The following is an 18,314-nucleotide window of genomic DNA, read 5'->3' as shown; positions in this document are numbered from 1 at the left end:
TTGATGTCTTCATTAAAGACTGTTATTTTGCGTTTATCCTCGTCTCGGTGTTACTCGTTCCTCCCTGCTGTGTGCACCGTGACAGTCACAATTATTTAATTTGAAACGATTCCGATATTATTTTCTTTAATTGTGATTACTATATATTAGACCTTATTTGTAACACAAAATTGTTCATTTCTTGTCATTGTGACTTTATCCCATAACTGCAACTTTATTCCTTAATATTGTTACTTTTTCTTACTGTTTTTCTTTTTACTATTTTTTTATTTTTATCTGTATCTCTTATTTTTTCCTGAGACAGAAAAGGTTTCCATAACTTTGTGAATCATAAAATGTGGCAATGGAAAACTTGTGAATCAAGTGGAAAAAGTCACAAAGAGTTGGCCTATGACCAGCTGTAATGTCAAATCTGTCTGAAAGCATTGAGGTTAGTTGATGCTGTCGAAGTTATGTCTTCATGACCTCCCTTTACGATTGTCATTTCACAGTCAGGATTACCAAGGATTTAAAATGCAGAATGGTGTTTCCTTGAAACATCATTGGATAACTTGGACAGAACACTCACTTCATCCTGTCTGCCCTATTACACATTAATCACAATCCTCATGCTTTCTCAAGGAACAAACAGAACAGCTCTATCAGAGATTAAATAAAACTCCACAAATTAGTTATCAATATGAGCATTATAAAGATCAAAGCTTTTTCCAGCGTCCAAAGATTACAAAAGATTGCGCAATACTGGTGGGAAAAATAATGGAGAAATTCTCAACTCACCTTTGCCTTGCTTTATTCATACACAAACAGTTAGATCAAACAATAACCTAACAAAAAATGTTGCTTTCAGGGCCCACCAAGTTTTTCATAATACCTTCATTTCAGCAAACAGAAGTGTTTTTGTTACCGATTTAAAGGATTACAGTAGTAGCCATTACGGGTTTTAAAGACCCAGGGACCCACAAACACTTTTTCTTATTTAATTCTTATAAAAATGCTGAAGTTACTCTTATATTCAATAAAAAGCATCTGCATCTCTACTACCATCAACAGCTAATAAATTCACCATTTAATCCTTTGTAACATAACTTGTCTTGTTTTTCAAATGTCCTCCACCCTATTAGCTACTTTTTTGTTATCACGTTCAGTTTTTTTTTTTTTGAAGTTCAACTAAATGTCATTAATGTTCCTTACGGTATCACAGAATGACAGTGATAGGGTCTGTGCCAAGAAACATGATAATAAGCCAAATCTCTAATAAAACCCATTTTATTAAGCACACCTTAAAAACTCACCTAATGGAGGACGAGAAATAAAACTTAAACATTTCACATTTGTTCTAAAGGAGACACAGGAGGAGGTTCTTGACCTTTTCCTGTAATTGCAGATCTTGCTCACCTCCTGATTAGATCTAGGCTATATATCATTTGCAAAGGTCTAATTAATACCTCTTGAACTTGCTTTTCAGGCTCCCAAAGTGTTCCCGGAAATAACTTTGTAATACATTCTTGTATGAAGCAATCATGGAGAGATAATCTACTGTTTTGTCAGTCTAATCTCAATTTTTTTTTTATGCAGCTTACTTTGTACTCAAGACTCATAACATGCCAATGACGCATTTTTCACAGGATTATAGTTATGCTGCTCTTTTTACCAATTAATATTTTACAAAATACCAATGAAGTTGAAAATAAAATTAAAACTTAAACTTAAAACTCTCAATTACTGCCAAATGATAAGTAATTAGCATTACTGAATTATCCTAATGAATGGAAAACAAAGCAAAGAGAAGAGAAGCGAAAGACTTTAATGATCAGGCCAAATTGCACAGTGCAATGGAGTAGAAACAAAAAACGGCCCCGCTACTCACGGTTTTAATTAACAGATATTCAAATTCGATAAATGATCTTGAAGAACTCTTATTAAGGTTTTAGATCTTCATACTTTACTGTCCACAAATACTGAAGCTGCAGATGTCCCTGAGCACCCCGCAGGATTGTGGGTAGCCTCTTTGTGATTCTGCTTGGTTGCATTGGTGATGGGTTTGGAGAACAGCAGGTTGCTGAGGGCAGCAGGCTGAATCCCAGTGTCGTACAGACATTCGGCCATCGCAGGAATCTGGGCGAAGTACTTCCTGGCCAATGCGTGTTTCTGCTTGACGTTACGGATAACTACCACATCGTATGCCTGCAAGTGAAAACAGAAGACATTTGTAGGGTGGAACGAATGGCGTTGCTCTCAAGTGGTGGGAGAGACAAATGTGTTCCGTAAATGCATTACATGTAAACACCATCTCTAGAAAAGAGATTTGCCAGGTGTACAGTTGATATTCATGATTTTGAAGTTAATCCTTTATCTTTTTTGACTAAAGCTATAGTAATATATTACATTATTCTGCCATTTTATTCTGTAGCTCTACTTGGCTCTTAGATTAGTGATAATTTCTTTCAGTGTGAAGAAAACCATTCAAGAACATAAGGGGCCGCAGTACCTTCTCGATGTTCTCCAGTTTGAGGTGTGCGGCCGCCTCGTCCTTTGTAAGTAGGATGCAGTTCCATGGGCTCCAGTCCAAATGCTTCTCCCAGCGCACCAGCAGTAAATCATGAAGGTCTTTCCAGCCACTCAAAGCAGACTGAGCCCCCCACAGCACATCTACCAGGTACCGCAGGTCCTGCTCCTAATGAGGACAGGAAGTGTCTTGAACACAGCATCGACTTGGTGTTCTATTCCTCTTAAAGTTGGAATATGTGATTTTATTCCCGCATTCTCCACCAAAAAAAATGAATAGCACATTTGACTGATATATTTAAAATCATGTAGACTAGCTTGAGATTGTACAGAGAACTGTAATCATTTCAGTAACTAAAATCAGTTTTTTTTCTACATTAGGATGGTCCTTCTTGATGGTGTTAAAATCACATGACCAATAGTGTCTTTGACAAGTTAATAAACTAAGGCTTATCACTTCCAAACTAAGGCTTAACACTAGCAACGCAACTGACACGTTCAAGGCCCAGAAAGGTAGTAAGGAGATTGTTAAAATAGTCCATGTGACATCAGTGGTTCAATGGTAATGTTATGAATCTACGAGAATAATTTTGGGGTGAAAAGAAAAAAAATAATAGACTTTATTTAACTATTTCTTCTCTTCCTGGTCACTCTTTGATGCACATTCATGAGAGTATCACGACGCAGGGTTGAACCACTGATGCCACATGGACTATTTTAACGATGTCCTTACTACCTTTCTGGGCCTTGAACGTGTCAGTTGCGTTGCTGTCTATGCAGGGTCAGAAAGCTCTCAGATTTCATAAATATCTTACTTTGTGAAGATGAACGAAGGTCTTTGGAATGACATGAGGATGAGTAATTAATGACAGAATTTAAATTTTTGGGTGAACTATCCCTTTAAGACATGTATAATTTGTTTATATAGACCAGTGATCCTCCAGGGGGGGCGTGAGATAACTTAAGACTATAAGTATATTTATATTCAATTCACTAATTTTATGATTAATATAAAAAAAATAGCAGCACCACCTCTCCCGTACGTATTCTGTGATATTATTGTGTGTTTCGGAGCAGCTCAAGCCGTTTCTCACCGCGCTGTGTGAAATACAGACTAAACAGCGGCTCAAAACACCCGAGCACTGCATGAGCATATGATACGCAAACTACAGCTCTTAGTTGGATAAAAGAACCCAGTATTGCACTAGCAAGGCTTGGGTGAATGATGATTGTAATCAAGGTAAGGACAATTAGTGACAAACAGCAGTCGTGCATTATGCGCACGTTTATCCATTGTTATTGATGCGCAAACAAACCGTGTATGTGTGCTCTTGGCACATCTAAAGCATCATATTTCTGCTTGAACACAGTTCAGTATATTCACATTGCTGTCAAAATTAATGTACAGCGAGTGTTTTGTAACGGATGCTCGCCGAAGAAGTGTGTTTTGGAGAAGTTTGTGAGGATCAGTGATGTTCATGTAGGCCTATGGGTATCAGACGCTCCACAAAGCTTGTTCTGACAGAGGACCTGGCTGCTGACATCGAGCCACCTTCAGATCGCTGAGTTTGCACACATTTAGAATGGTTTCATTTTTCGTTTGTATTTTGGTGTGTTTAATGATTCTGAATAGATCTGTATAGTGGCTATATGGCGTCTCCCTGTGGTCTCTTTTGGTATGGCAGGTTGACTTGTGCTTATTTGTAAATGTTACAGTATAATCTAGCTTCACATACATTAAGTTGTAAAGAATATCTGCAGTGACATTCTTGCTAAGTATTTTTGCAAATATAAAACACTGTTTAAGTCTATCTTGGATTTGATTACATGGAACTAAAAGGTAATAGAATACTTTTTTTTTTTAAATAGAAAAGGTTGGGGGGGTATTGAAGTATTGACTCAGAGAGGAGGGGGGCATTGGAGTAAAAATAGATATAGACTAATCACAAGTGGAGGAAAAAAGGCAGGTTTTGCGAAAACTGACATGGCTCTTTCAATGCGCTTGAAACGAATAATGAATGAATAGTTACCTGCAGCAGGTAAGTGATTTTGGCTTCTGGGCTGCACTCGGCCTCAGATTCACGTAAGCACCTGAGAATGTTCTTGTAAAGAGAGAAGTCTTCTCTTCGACGAGCCTCATTGTCTAAATCCATACAGCGGCGACAGAGGCCAACCGAAGATGCGTTTGTCTTCAGAGCAAAGTCAGTGGATGACTGATACTCATTACAGCCACGACACAAATAGATGTTCTTTTTCAGGTCAGCAGGATCCTGAGGCACCTGTGGAGAGCAGGATAAATAATGGAGTTGGTTTCAAAGAGTGAGATGACCAACCAAAACTTGTTGTATTGAATTGTCTTTAGAACTGGAAGTTGTTTACAGACCTAACAGCTAACATCACACTCACTTTGATGTACTGGGTGAAGTTTAGCACAGCGTTGTTGTCAAAAACAACTACATTAAGTCCAAGTCAAGACTGAGTCCAAGACCATAAGGACTCAGACACTGTAAATATGGTCTTGGAATCAGACTCATGGACAAGACCTTAAATATTGTCTAGGACTCGACTCAAGGACCAAGACACTGTAAATATGGTCTTGGAATCAGACTCATGGACAAGACCCTAAAAATTGTCTAGGACTCAACTCAAGGACCAAGACACTGAAAATATCATCTTGGATTCAGACTCGAGGACCAAGACCAAACCCATGAAAGTATGGTCTTGGACGCTAACTCAAGGACCAAGACCATGAAAATATGATTTTGAACTTGGACTCAAGAAGCAGGATCATAAAATATGATCTTGGATTTGGACTCGAGGATCCATGTCCATGACATAAAACAACATCTTGGTCTTGGTCCTCATGTCCAAGTCCAAGACTATATTGTCATGGTCTGGATCCTCGAGTCCAAATCCAAGATCATATTTGTGGACTTGGTCTTGACTCAGACTTGACCCTCTTCTGATGGCTGTCTTGACTCGAGCTCGAAAAAGCTAGTTTGCCACATACCCGCAGAAATTTGGACACCTGAGGGTTGAACGCAGGGGTTTTGATGTACTGGAGAAAGAGGGTGGCTATCCTCTTCCTCAACCCCTCCAGGTTGCTCTTTTTAACGCCCCTCATCAGCAGCTCCACCTCCCTGTCAATCAAGTCCACTATATCCTGTGTCAGCTTACATTTATGTTCCTGTTCACAAGAACATTTAAAAAATGAGACCAGCAAATATATGCTTCTAGAAAAGTGTTTATATTTTGATTATGTTTTGGACTACAGATTTGGAACTGACCTTTACGGTGTGTTTGAGAGTGAGAAGCACATCCAGACGTTCATCCTTTGTGAACTGAGCCTGGGTGATGCTACTGTACAGGTCTCGCAGCTCCTTGGCTCTAATGGTGAACTGCGTGTCCATCTGTGTCACCTTCCCATCAAATGCACGCCATTTCTTTGCTTCTGCACACTAAGAAGACGTCATACGCAATAGTCTTTGCCATTTCCAATTATTTATTTTTTTTATATATAAACAATTACAGTAAATTATATAATAATATATAGAATGATATTATCATTGTATAAACACATTTTGCACCTATGCAGTTAATTTATAAATTCATATTAATATAAAATTAAATTTTTGTTTACTTATGCCGATGTAAAGTCTGGGTCATGAAGCAAAAACAGTTCAAAAACAATAGAGGAGGTAGCATAAAACCGACTTTTGATCTAGCATATTATCAGTTAGTTATCATTAGCCACTTGTCACAAAGTGAAGTTCAACGCATTTTATTACACACAGTTCTACCGCAGCAATATTAGGTTAAGGACACAATGGAGAAAAGTTATGAATCAGCAATCTTCAAAATTCTAAACCAAATTAATCTCCTGCAGTGCAGATTTATCATTTATAAAATCCTATAATTTAAATACATTTTAAACCCATTTTAAAGGTTTTAATGCAGAATTTAATGCACTGTGAACAAGCAAAGGTTTCACTCTAAGCAATAGTGTATGCTCATGACGAGACAGCCGATTAGGAAAGATAGACACCTTGTTGAGAAAGGCTTGTATGGCCTTATCCTGGTTCCTCGTGCCTGCAGCCATTCTGTGCCGTTCTATGGAGGAAATGAACTGGGTCTCTTGCTCCAGTAGAGCGCATAGCGCTGCTTTTCTCTCCGCACCAGATAAGGTGACATTGATGTGTTCCACTTCCTCTATCCTCCATTCTGACATACAGAGATAAAGAATGAGAACCATCACACTAACTTATATCCAAATCACTGCACACATTACAACACATATCTCCATCTCAGTAAACATATAATACCAGCTACAATGTAGTCATCTACAAGAAGCAATTTTAAAAAATATTTTAAAATATATAAATATCAGATTATATTATTTAATTTATTTGCCACTGAATTTCACAGATAAATTCATTACAAAAACGATAAGTTCAAAAGTTTAGAGACAGTAAGATTTTTTTGTTTTTAAAAGAATTCCTTTATGCTCACCTTTATGCTTAAAAATACAGTAGAAACCCTAATATTGTGAAACATTATTACAATTGCAAATAACCATTTTCTGTTTTAATATATTTCAAAATGTAATTTATTCCTTTGATCAATGCTCAGTTTTCAGCATCATTACTCTACTCTTCAGTGTCACATGATCCTTCAGAAATCATTCTAATATGCTGATTTGCTGCTCAAGAAACATTTCTTATTATTATCAATGTGCTGCTTAATAATTTTATGGAAACATTTTTCAGAAATGTTCTGATGAATAGATTTAGGGGAAAAACCATTTATTTGAAATATCATTTTTTGTAACATTATAAATGTCTTTACTCTCTATTTTTTTTATCAATCTAATCATGCATCCTTCCTTGCTGCATAACATATTACTTTATTTAAAAAATAAATAAAAACTAATCCCAAACTATAATGATGGACAACAGTATTTAAAAATATTTTACTTCAAAAAAAGAGGTCAGTCTGTGAAGGGACTGAAATGAATCAGTCAATAATTTATTATAGCCGGTTCATTTGCATGAACCGACTGAACCCACCTATTGACTAAAAAGCTGCACACATACATATAATACAGCTAAAAAAGCAGTAATTTGTAAAAGCTATTATGAGAGCAGCTAAACTATTGACATTCTACTGAAAATTGTAGTTAAAGCTGATGTTGTTGTTTTTTTTTAGGTTAAAATACAGTTTAATGTGCAGAGTCAAATATAAATAATTTGCTGTTCAAGGATTTTCAGGAAGAACTCTTATTAAAATCAAGTCATTATTTTTGCAATTCAATTTGGTCATTCTAGTGGTGCAGAACATTTACTCGTCAGTTAGTAACATTGCTACTTGTCGTTAGTTACTACACAAACACTCACTTACTCACTTTTCAATGCATTATAAAGCAGATCAAAGTCTGCTTTTGACTCCGGATTCATCCTGCGGTGATATTCATCTCTGATCTGCTGCTCTTTCTCCTTTTTCTTCCTTCTCTTTTCATTTTCCAGCCATGCCAGATGCTGCTCTTTAGCCTGTCTCAAGCTGTCTGTGAAACTTTTGGCTAGCCAGCGCCTGACATGTGACTGTAGTGTAATGACCTGAGGAAAACATACACACATACAAGCATTTGTCATGAACAGCGAAAGCACAGAATTCCCTCTCAACCCCTCCAAACACACGTACTGCTCTCATTCTCTTGCTGTGGTACTCTCCTGCAGAGATGTAAGTCCCTGGGGTGATGAGTTTGTCCTCCATGTTGGACACATAACAGCCGATTTTGGTCATCTGAGTCGAGGCGTTCTTGGAGCACTGCTGATCCTGTTCCTTCAACTCAACCGTCTGTTTAAAGGGAAAAGAAAATTAAAAGTATGCACTGCAACCGGATTTGAAACTACACTCTGCATTTGTTTGATCAAAAATACAGTAAAACAGTAATATTATAATATTTTATTACGGTGTAAAATAATTTTAATAATAATATATAATAATATATATAATAATATATAATAATAATAATTTTGTTAAAATATTTTAAAATGTAATTTATTCCATTGATGCAAAGCTGTATTTTCAGCATCATTACTCCAGTATTCAGTGTCACATGATCCTTTAGAAATCATTCTAATATGCAGATTTAGTGCTCAAGAAACATTTATTATTATTATCAATGTTAAAAACAGTTGTGCTGCTTAATATTCTCGTGGAAACTGTCATACAATTTTCAAGATATTTTGATAAACAGAAAGTTCAAAACAGCATCTTAAATCTTTTGTAATATTATAAATGTCTTTACTGTCACTTTTAAATAATATATTGTCTCCTTGTTGAATAAAGTATTAATTTATAAAAAAAAAAGTGTTATATTGCTTCTGTTTATTTTGTGAAGAACACATAGAATAACTGGAACCTGTATTTTATTCATCCTAAGTTTCATTCATATATAAATAAAACAAAACAATGTACTAAATAAATATACTAAAACATGTAATAACTGATTTGGATTAGAAAATAAATATATTTTGTTCTGCCCTACAGTTATGTTTGTGGTTAATACTATTGTGATTTTGGCCAAATTTTATAATTTGTTTAAAAATGTCATCATTTTACTAATTAAATTGTCTTGACATTATAAAGTGAGCCGATGTTTTAAAAATCATTAAATATATGGGTAACAATTTTTGTTTGAACTTTTTTGAAGTTTTTATTAAAGATTCACTCATTTTGTTTGTGTGTGTGTGTGTGTTTAATTTTTTTTTAATCAGATTTTAATATACGATATTACAATTTTTACAATATAATATATTTGATATAGAATTAAAAGCTTAATGAAATAGTTATTTTTAATAAGCAAATGCATTATATGCCATTCTTCCACAAAATTATATTATAATTAAAAATAAAAATGGAGGCAAAGAGATGAAAGTTCTGTACATTTAAAGTGTTTTATAAGGTGTCATTCACTCAGGGGTTTAGCATAGTCCAAACCTGCAATTATCCATTTAGCGTGTGTCTGTGTGTGTGTGTGTGTGTGTGTGCACCTGTGTATCCCTGCTGAATATCTCAACACCCTTGTCAGGTCTCTTCTTAGGCATCGTCTGTACAGCAGCATGATGATACTCCGCCTTGGTCACTTTATGACGGTATCCTCCCAGAAACGCCTTCCCTCGAGTGGCTCTTTCGATCTCCACCACCACGTCCTGATACGAGTCTGTGTCTTCAAGCGAGAGTCTTGTCACAAAGGCTTGTCTATCCTCGTGATGTGTTAGTCAGCTGTAACCTTGTTTGTACCTGTTTGCACCCTGACAGTGATGACATCCGGCATGTTGTACTCCTGCTGTGGTTTGACTGGTCTCATGGGGTAATTCTCCGGGTCTAGTGAGCTCATCTCAAATTGGACCATCCCATGAGGCTGCACACCAATGTCCATCAGCGTTTGGTCATCGTCCACACTTTTTTCTAGAAATAAATAACTAAACATTATCAGCGAGAATTAGCAAAATTATAGGTTAAATCAATTTTTTCCAAGTCATCTCAATGGCAAAAAGTCTCCTGATTTGCCTGCATTCACCTCTACAGTATGCATGTATTCTTTTATTCTCAGAAATGTCAGAATTTTCCACGATTTCTCCTGCGAAGGACACTTTCGAGTATCTTTTGTGTCTTACCATCTAGAGTGATTTGTATGATGTCTGATGGGACCCTCAGCTCTGAGCTGAAGTGTTTTTTCAGATCCAGGATTGTGAGGCCAATAGTGAAGGCCACCGTTATCATGTGCCTCTCTGGCATCAGCAGGATCTTAACTGGAGGAACAAGAAACACACATGCATTCAAGTGGATGCTGCACACTGGTGGTGGTTGAGGAGAGACCCCCCACATGATTGTAAAGCGCTTTGGGTGTACAGCAATACACAATAAAGCGCTATATAAATGTATCATTCATTCATTCATTAGAAATATAAATATTTATATGAATATACAAAATAATAAATGGAAAACAGAGAATGTGGTGAATACTTATTTAAAAAAAGCAACAACACTTTTTTAACCATAGTCCTGAATGATTACCATATTATACCATACCATCGTATTTACTTGGTACTCCAAACCAGTGTTATTTCAGCATCATTTATATATCATTATAATTTATATTAATATTTTGAATATACATTTATTTTAAAAATTTCAGTTTATTTTCTGTATTTCTATTCAGGCTTTACTTATTTTTATTTCAGTTTTGTTTGTTTTGTATATTTCTATTTATTCACAATAGATAGGCCTACATTTATATGTTTTTATATAATATTTACACTTTTCTGCTTTAATTTAGTTAACAAGATGTTTTTAATATTTTTAGTTAACAATTATAACCCTGCTCCAAGCTATTTCGAGGAATACTAGGGTATTACCATGGTAACTTACATGGCCAAAACATTATTTTTATTTAGGTGCATGACTGAAACATGTTGTCAGAAAACATGGTATTGCCAAAATACCATATCCAAAACAACCACGGTAATACCAGAGTATTAGTAAGTTTGTATGTATTACTGGGGTAAACTTGTTTCACCAGTTGCTGTGGAGCTTCCGACATCACTGGATGAAAGCGTCTGGTCGGATTCACTTCCTTGTTGGGTTATATCGTCTTGGTCTTTATTTAATTCCGTGAGGTTTTCTTCTTGTAAAAGCACGTCCACTTTGATTTCGTGCGTGGATTCATCTTCATCGTCTTCATGAACTCCAGTCTCTGTCTGGATGACTTCTCGTGATATGCTTTGCTCCGCTTCAGGACTCACAGTTTCACTCTCCGGATCTGACATGGCAAATTTCTCACACCTAAACGCTTAAAACATACAGTTCAATCATAAGACGAGATTTCTGAAAGAAAGAAATAAACGAGTCGAGCCTAGGTTTACACTGACTTGAAATTGTTTGACTGCTGCTATGGTAACCATGGATCCACTGTCCGATTCGCGAGTCATTCTCTTGAACCGATTCTTTTTTTTAAAGGTTCAGTCGAACCGATTCGCAAAGCGTTTGTAATTACTTCGCATTCAAAAATGATAAAGAATTGGTTAAATAACCTTACAAAACGGGACCTTCATATATTAGTACCATGGTATTTACTGGGTTCTCCAAAATTCTTGTGCTTATGTAACGTTATTATACTTTCAAAAAACCATGGTATTCTTACCATGAAATACTTTCTGTTGTACAGTATCACAAGAATTTACCATTGGATGTTGTCTGTGCTTTTTCTGTGGCATTACCGAAGTATTTGAACAGAGCTAAATATGACAGGATTACCGTAGCACTTTCTATATAGCATGAACTTACTACAGAAAATACAATGTGTTGTATTTGTATTGTTTTTGTGTGATATTTCCAAAACAATGACATCTAGCTGGCAGAAATATAATGCAGGTGAGTGCAGTATGTCAGATAAAGTAATGTGATATTTTTAAGGTTAGCCTACTATAAGATCTGAATTAATATATGATAAAAATGCCAAGCTGTAATCAACTGCTAAAGTATTTTACAATATAAACAACTGTCTGATCTCACGTTATCATAATTGAAAATTGTATTAAACTACAAATAAATTCCCTTGCACAGATAGTACATTCTCACAAAAATGTTCGTTTTATGATTTAAATTTAATTTATGACAAATGTGTTATATGTTATATGTGCGACTCCACCGGGCAGGGACACCAGCAAGGGATAGAAGTATCGCTTTTTATTTTAGTTTTTCCATTTATTTGTTAAAAAAAAAAAAAAAAAAAAAAAAAACAGAAACAAAGACTGGACAGCATTTAATGCAGCAACTAATTAAACATAAGTCCACAAGAAAACAGGCGAAAAATAGTAGGCTAAATACTGTAAAAGCGTCAATTCCAGTTTTTCAAAACACAATACCACAAAAGACAATGAATGTTTGCATGTATCTTTCCAAGGCCCCTGTAAATTAATCAGTTCAAGAAATGCAAAGAAGAAAAGAAGGGCTACAGGAAGAAAGCAGCGACTCGTGATTGACCCGTTGGTGGTCCAAGACATTTCACTGTTTGTTATTACTCTGTGTTCACATTATTCCAGATGGATTGATCTGAATTGAGGAGCATATTTTTTGAAAGCCCTCAGTGCTCCTATTTAGTGAGTAGGGAGCAGAAAAAGAAAACCTAGAGCGGACTATATGTGTTTCTCACAAACTAAACACACTCTTTGTCACACACACAGTTTCATAATGAACTGAAAACATTTGTACACTTCTCATGATAACATAAAAGTTCTCTACTATTGTGTTTTTCACAGTTGCTTTGGCAAAACCTCTGTCAAACAAACTAAAATTGAAGTGTGTTATTGCTCAGTGCCATTGTCAAATTGCAAAATGAAAGAAGCTGCGTGTAATCAGGGATTTCTCTGATGCACGCAAATATACCAGAATTAATTATCAGTGGAACTATTGGTGGAAACTAAGTTATTGGTGCAATAACAATGTTTGAATTTTCCTTCTTATGGCCAATAATATATCATCTGCTGATATGTCATGCATCTCTAACAGTGGTGGAAAGAGTACTGAAAATTTGTACTTAAGTACAATACTATTACATTGCTGAAATAATACTCAATTACAAGTAAAAGTACTGGTGTCAAAACAATACTTACGTAAAAGTACAAATTACCCTTCTCAAAAACTACTCAGAGTACTAGTTACTAGTTACTTTTTGGCCGGTGATTTTTAATGATTTCATTCATATCAAAGACCTATGTGGATAATAGGTGCTTTGAACAAAAGCCACTTTTAACTTATTAGCAAACTACGTGAATTAGTGGTCATGATACAGGAATTTCTAACTTCAGTACCTTGAAAAATATCAGTATTAAGGTCCCCATGAACCGGAAGTTGCAACTGACCTCAGTGTTGTGATGCATTTTCAAGTGAAACAGAATATTGAATAAAGGGAGGGGTTTTATTGTGGCGCACCTCCTCTCATAGCAGATTCACGGTTGGATAGTGGTTAATACGGTGGCCGAGAGAGCTCAACGCGCTGCAACTTCAGAAAACACATGCAAATAGAAAAAAACCAGCAAATCAAGAAAACATCATAATTTTGACAGCACATGCGCTGCAAATCCTCACAACACATGCAAATTAAGAAACGCGCTGCAAATCCTCACAACACATGCAAATTAAGAAACACACTGCAAATCCTCACAACACATGCAAATTAAGAAACGCGCTGCAAATCCTCATAACACATGCAAATGTCCTTTCTTTCATTAGCCTACTAAAAGGGCCTGAATACATTTTAAAATGTTATTCTTACTGTCATTTTTATTTTGACCTGGTTTTAACAATTAATGAAGCATTCCGAATTTATTTTCATTAACCTTAAAATAATATTTAGTTGAGGATATTAAATTAAGTTAGCCATCTTATATAATAACGTTAATCGTGTAATTTGTCATTATTAATCTAATAATATCCAAAAGACAAAGAAATCATGCAATCAGGGTGTTAAAATAAACAACAACAACAAAAAACACTCACCTTTCAGTTCACCAACAACTCAACCAATAGCCACTGCACAATAAGCAAATCCCAGCTGGTCCGTCACTTTTTTGGGGTCCCCTTGAAACATTTCCATTGTGGTCCATGCAGCACGTTTCTTAATTTGCATGTGTTGTGAGGATTTGCAGCTCGTTTCTTAATTTGCATGTGTTGTGAGGATTTGCAGCTCGTTTCTTAATTTGCATGTGTTGTGAGAATTTGCAGCGCGTTTCTTAATTGGCATGTGTTGTGAGGATTTGCAGCGCATGTGCTGTCAAAATGATGAAGATGTTTTCTTGATTTGCTGGTGTTTTTTTCTATTTGCATGTAAGTTGCAGCGCGTTGAGCTCTCTCGGCCACCGTATAGGGTTAAGGATATCTACTTCTTACGTCTGACATCACGCTTCACCACTTCTGGGTCCTAACGCTCTGCCAGACGCCACACGACTTTCTTCTTCTTCTTGTATTTATAATGGCGAGTGGCACCTAACGTTTAAGGTACATATCCGCCCCCTACTGTGCTGGAGTGTGGACCAGAAATGTATACTTAAGGAAAAAAAAAAACCTAGCAGTTAAATTCTTTTCATTAAACCAGTTTCTTTCAAAAAAGTAAACAAAGCTTTATATATCTGATCTCCAACTTTGAATAGGTTTTTAAGATTTAATGTGCTCTCTCCATATTTCTTTAATTCATCTCTTAATTTTATCCTTTGATTTTCATACTTGACACATTGGCTAATCACATGTTCCGCTGATTCTTCCTCTATTCCACACTCACACATACCTGATGGATGTTTTTTCAATAAATGCATTGTTTTATTCAACCCAGTATGCCCCAATCTCAACCTCAAAATAAGTATATGTTCTCTTGTATGTCTACCTATTGATTTCATTGTCCCTACCACTTGTTTAATATTGTATAAATGACGTCCCTTCTTCCCTTCATCCCATTGTTTCTGCCAGTCCTTCATAATATTATTCCTTATTTTTGCTTTACTTTCAGCTTTACTAAATGCTACTTCCATAATTCTATGTTTCAGAGCTTGCTTAGCCAACGCGTCTGCAGCTTCATTCCCCTCAATCCCCCTATGAGCTGGAATCCACATAACTCTGATTTCTGTTTTTATTTGCTGAAGTCTGAACATAATTTCATACATTTCATATACAATATCAAGTCTGTTATTAGTTGATAAAGACTGTAGAGACATCAGTGAAGATAAACTATCTGAACATATCACAACCTTGCCAATGTTATTTTGTTCTACCCACTGTGATGCCGTTAAAATAGCTAACAACTCAACCGTAAACACTGTTAAATGATCAGAAGTTCTTTCTTTAATACTTATCTTCAACTCTGGAATAGTGAATGCAAACCCAGTAAGACCACTCTTAGGGTCCTTTGATCCATCGGTGAATACTGCTATAAAAGATTTATATACAGAACTTAGTCTGTCATCTACTATCTCTGCCCAGTTGCCCTTCCCTTTATGTCTTTTTATTTCCTCTTGTAAATGTAGATCAACAATTAGTGGTGGAAACAGCCAAGGAGGGGTGATTGGATAAGGGACCGTAGGACTGAACTTTCTCTCCTGTAACTCCATTTCAATTGCTATTTTACCAGCTGCCCAAGCAAAACATTCTACCTTTCCCTTTGTACTTTCCCAACATGGGTTTAGATACTTTACTGTAGGATGCCTTCTTTCATTATGCCCTTTTAGGTTTGCCCAATAATTCATCATCAACTGTTTGAATCGTAAATTTAGAGGTAACTCACCCATCTCCACTTGAACTGCACAAGCTGGAGAGGTCCTTATAGCCCCGCAGCAGATTCTCAGTGCTTGATTTTGAATAACTTCTAGTTTCTTTAATGATGTTTTCGACGCTGATCTATACACTACACTTCCATATTCTATCACTGGTCTCATTAAAGCAACATCTCTCAATGCCCTTTTGCTAGCGCCCCACTCTGACCCAATTAAGCACCTCGACGCCACAAGACAAGACCAAACTGTGCTAATATACACCCATGATGTCATGTAATACTGAAAAATGATAACCCTAACCTTTATATCCATACTGAAAAACCAGATGGCCAGACAGTGATTCAGATAAAATATTAGGGTCCGAGACACTGTGAGCACGGAGACTGCAGTGTGCACAGCAATTTTTTTTAAATGCTTAGCTTAAATATGTAATATTAATTAAATAGTGCTCATAAATGGCTGTTGAGATAGTATTCTCAAGTGAAATGAGTAGAGGACCCGGAAACAGCATTCCTTACATCATGACTTAACAAGAGTATTCTCCCCAAGCTGTCAAACTGACGTCATCAGAGCGAGAACACCATTCCAGAGCGGAGGCGAATTTTCAGATTTTGATTAATTGTTTACCACAAGACTAGTAATGTACACTAAAAAAAGTAAGTAGGGTCATTTTTTTTATTTCATGACGACTTCAATCATTTTCAGTTCCACTGGCAAAACTACCACATACTGTATACTGCCATTTAGGTATTTTAATATCTCACTTTTTATTTTATTTTTTTCAAGGCAATCATTATTTCAAGCTTTGAGTGCTTTAATTTGCTTTATACGATGAACAGATTTTCAAATAGGCTTTTATTTACATACATATAAATGGTGATCAATTACCATTACAAAAATCGTAATCTTAAACATTTGCCAATTGTGTTTATTTGTGTCTTTAAAATAGGGTCAATTTGTTGCAAAAGCTTACAGCACAAGAAAGCTTGATTTTAAACTTGAACTGAATTTACAAAAAAAGACAAGTACACTGTCAGTAATAAATTCATAAAACAAATGACCTCAATTCAGTTGAGGTAGGCTATTCGAAATATGACTGAATACACTGAATTTTTATAAGCAGTGATTTAAGAGCCATTTATGTTGTTTATTTTGATAAATGGATGGCTTTGACCTGTGATGTCTGTACATTGTAGTGATGCAGTTAGACTATTATATTTATATGTACAAATCATACAAATATCCCATTCCGAAACATTTCTAGCATAAACTTACATAACAATGAGTAATTGAACCGTGTCAGATATTTCACTGTATAGATATTTATGATAACACTACCATGTAGTTTGTTTCTCCAAACTTTTGACTGCGGTTACACTGAGCTCCCTCTCTGTCCGATTAGCTCTACACCTGCTGCAGGTTCACCCGGTTCAGATATGAGGGCTTTTATTGGTCCGTTTACGATCAGGTATCTTTATTGGCTACTGAAGTGCTGTCAAAGGGTTGACCATCAATTCAAATGGTGGGCGTACTCAGTAACGAACTATGATTTAAAAGTAACAAAGAAGATTATTTTGCTAAATTTGTACTTAAGTACAAGTAAAAGTACAGCTTTAAAAATATACTCAAAAAAGTACAAGTACCCGAAAAAACTACTTAATTACAGTAACGTGAGTAGTTGTAATTCGTTACCTCCACCACTGATCTCTACTCACTATTAATTACATTTTTAATGTACGGTTGTCAAAGAGCAATATCAAAATTGCAGTCATGTTGTTGATTTATCATATTGTTCCTACGGACACATGATTGCTATGCTCATATTCAGAAAAACAGCAAAACAGTACAATATGGTTTTGGCTTTGGTCGAATAATTTATAGACTAACTTTCCTGGAATTTTTTTTTCTGTGCTCCCACAAAGGAATGTAGTCTGTGAGGGTTTTTTTTTTTTTATATATATAACACTTTATATCAGGGGTATCACACTCGGCTCCTGGAGGGCAACTGTCCTAGCTTTGTTCTAAACCTGCTCCAACACACATATCAGCAGTTTTCAAACCAATCTAAAGGACTGTTTGTCATTTATTTATTAATGTATATTATTCATGTCCATTTTTTTATGCGCTTTCCCTAGTCTCAGCCTCAGACGAAACGAACTGTGATTGGTTGTTTGACATGTCGGTCAAGCGGCCTCATGGGGGTGGGCCTTGGCCAATGAAAGCTGCCATGGATTCCAGACCTTAAGCCGTCAGTCTGAAGCTCTGGCTACACGAGACAATGCTTTCCCTAATGTGGACACAGGATCCCTGAGAGACGCTGCTTAAAACAACTTATCAAATGAGCGAAAGCTTAATTGTGAGATGTTAATGTTTGAATACTGTGAATTTGCATTTTCATGCTTTGTTTAATTGTGCCTTATATTGTTTTATTGTGTCCTATACCCTAGTTTGTAGTGTACACAGATGATGTTGTTACACGTGGTG

At 35.9% G+C, this 18,314-nt stretch overlaps 1 protein-coding gene across 1 annotated transcript; it reads right to left on the bottom strand.

Annotated features, from left to right (window-relative positions):
* Positions 1-782: 782 nt before the first annotated feature.
* On the bottom strand, positions 783-11,463 carry LOC306868206 (IQ motif and ubiquitin-like domain-containing protein). Its single transcript, XM_079414287.1, has 13 exons — positions 11,439-11,463; positions 11,087-11,359; positions 10,185-10,319; positions 9,808-9,975; positions 9,558-9,733; positions 8,203-8,358; positions 7,907-8,117; positions 6,551-6,726; positions 5,793-5,963; positions 5,516-5,692; positions 4,536-4,784; positions 2,489-2,674; positions 783-2,184 (listed from the first exon to the last, which is right to left on the bottom strand). The coding sequence occupies exons 2-13, from the start codon at positions 11,334-11,336 to the stop codon at positions 1,936-1,938; spliced, it is 2,304 nt and encodes a 767-aa protein (XP_079270413.1). The 5' UTR covers positions 11,337-11,359; positions 11,439-11,463; the 3' UTR covers positions 783-1,935.
* Positions 11,464-18,314: the final 6,851 nt, after the last annotated feature.

Source organism: Barbus barbus (genome assembly GCF_936440315.1).
Source record: "Barbus barbus genome assembly, chromosome: 50".
Classification (NCBI taxonomy): Eukaryota; Metazoa; Chordata; class Actinopteri; order Cypriniformes; family Cyprinidae; genus Barbus; species Barbus barbus.
This window is presented reverse-complemented; position numbering and strand designations above follow the sequence as displayed.

Bases quoted from the DNA above. Each gene is read 5' to 3' on its own strand.
- LOC306868206 (XM_079414287.1), bottom strand. From the start codon at position 11,336: ATGTCAGATCCGGAGAGTGAAACTGTGAGTCCTGAAGCGGAGCAAAGC. The intron at 6,727-7,906 runs GTGAGTAAGTGA...TCTGTATGTCAG, and splicing joins GCTTTATAATGCATTGAAAA to AATGGAGGATAGAGGAAGTG. The intron at 2,185-2,488 runs GTACTGCGGCCC...TTTCACTTGCAG, and splicing joins AACTGGAGAACATCGAGAAG to GCATACGATGTGGTAGTTAT.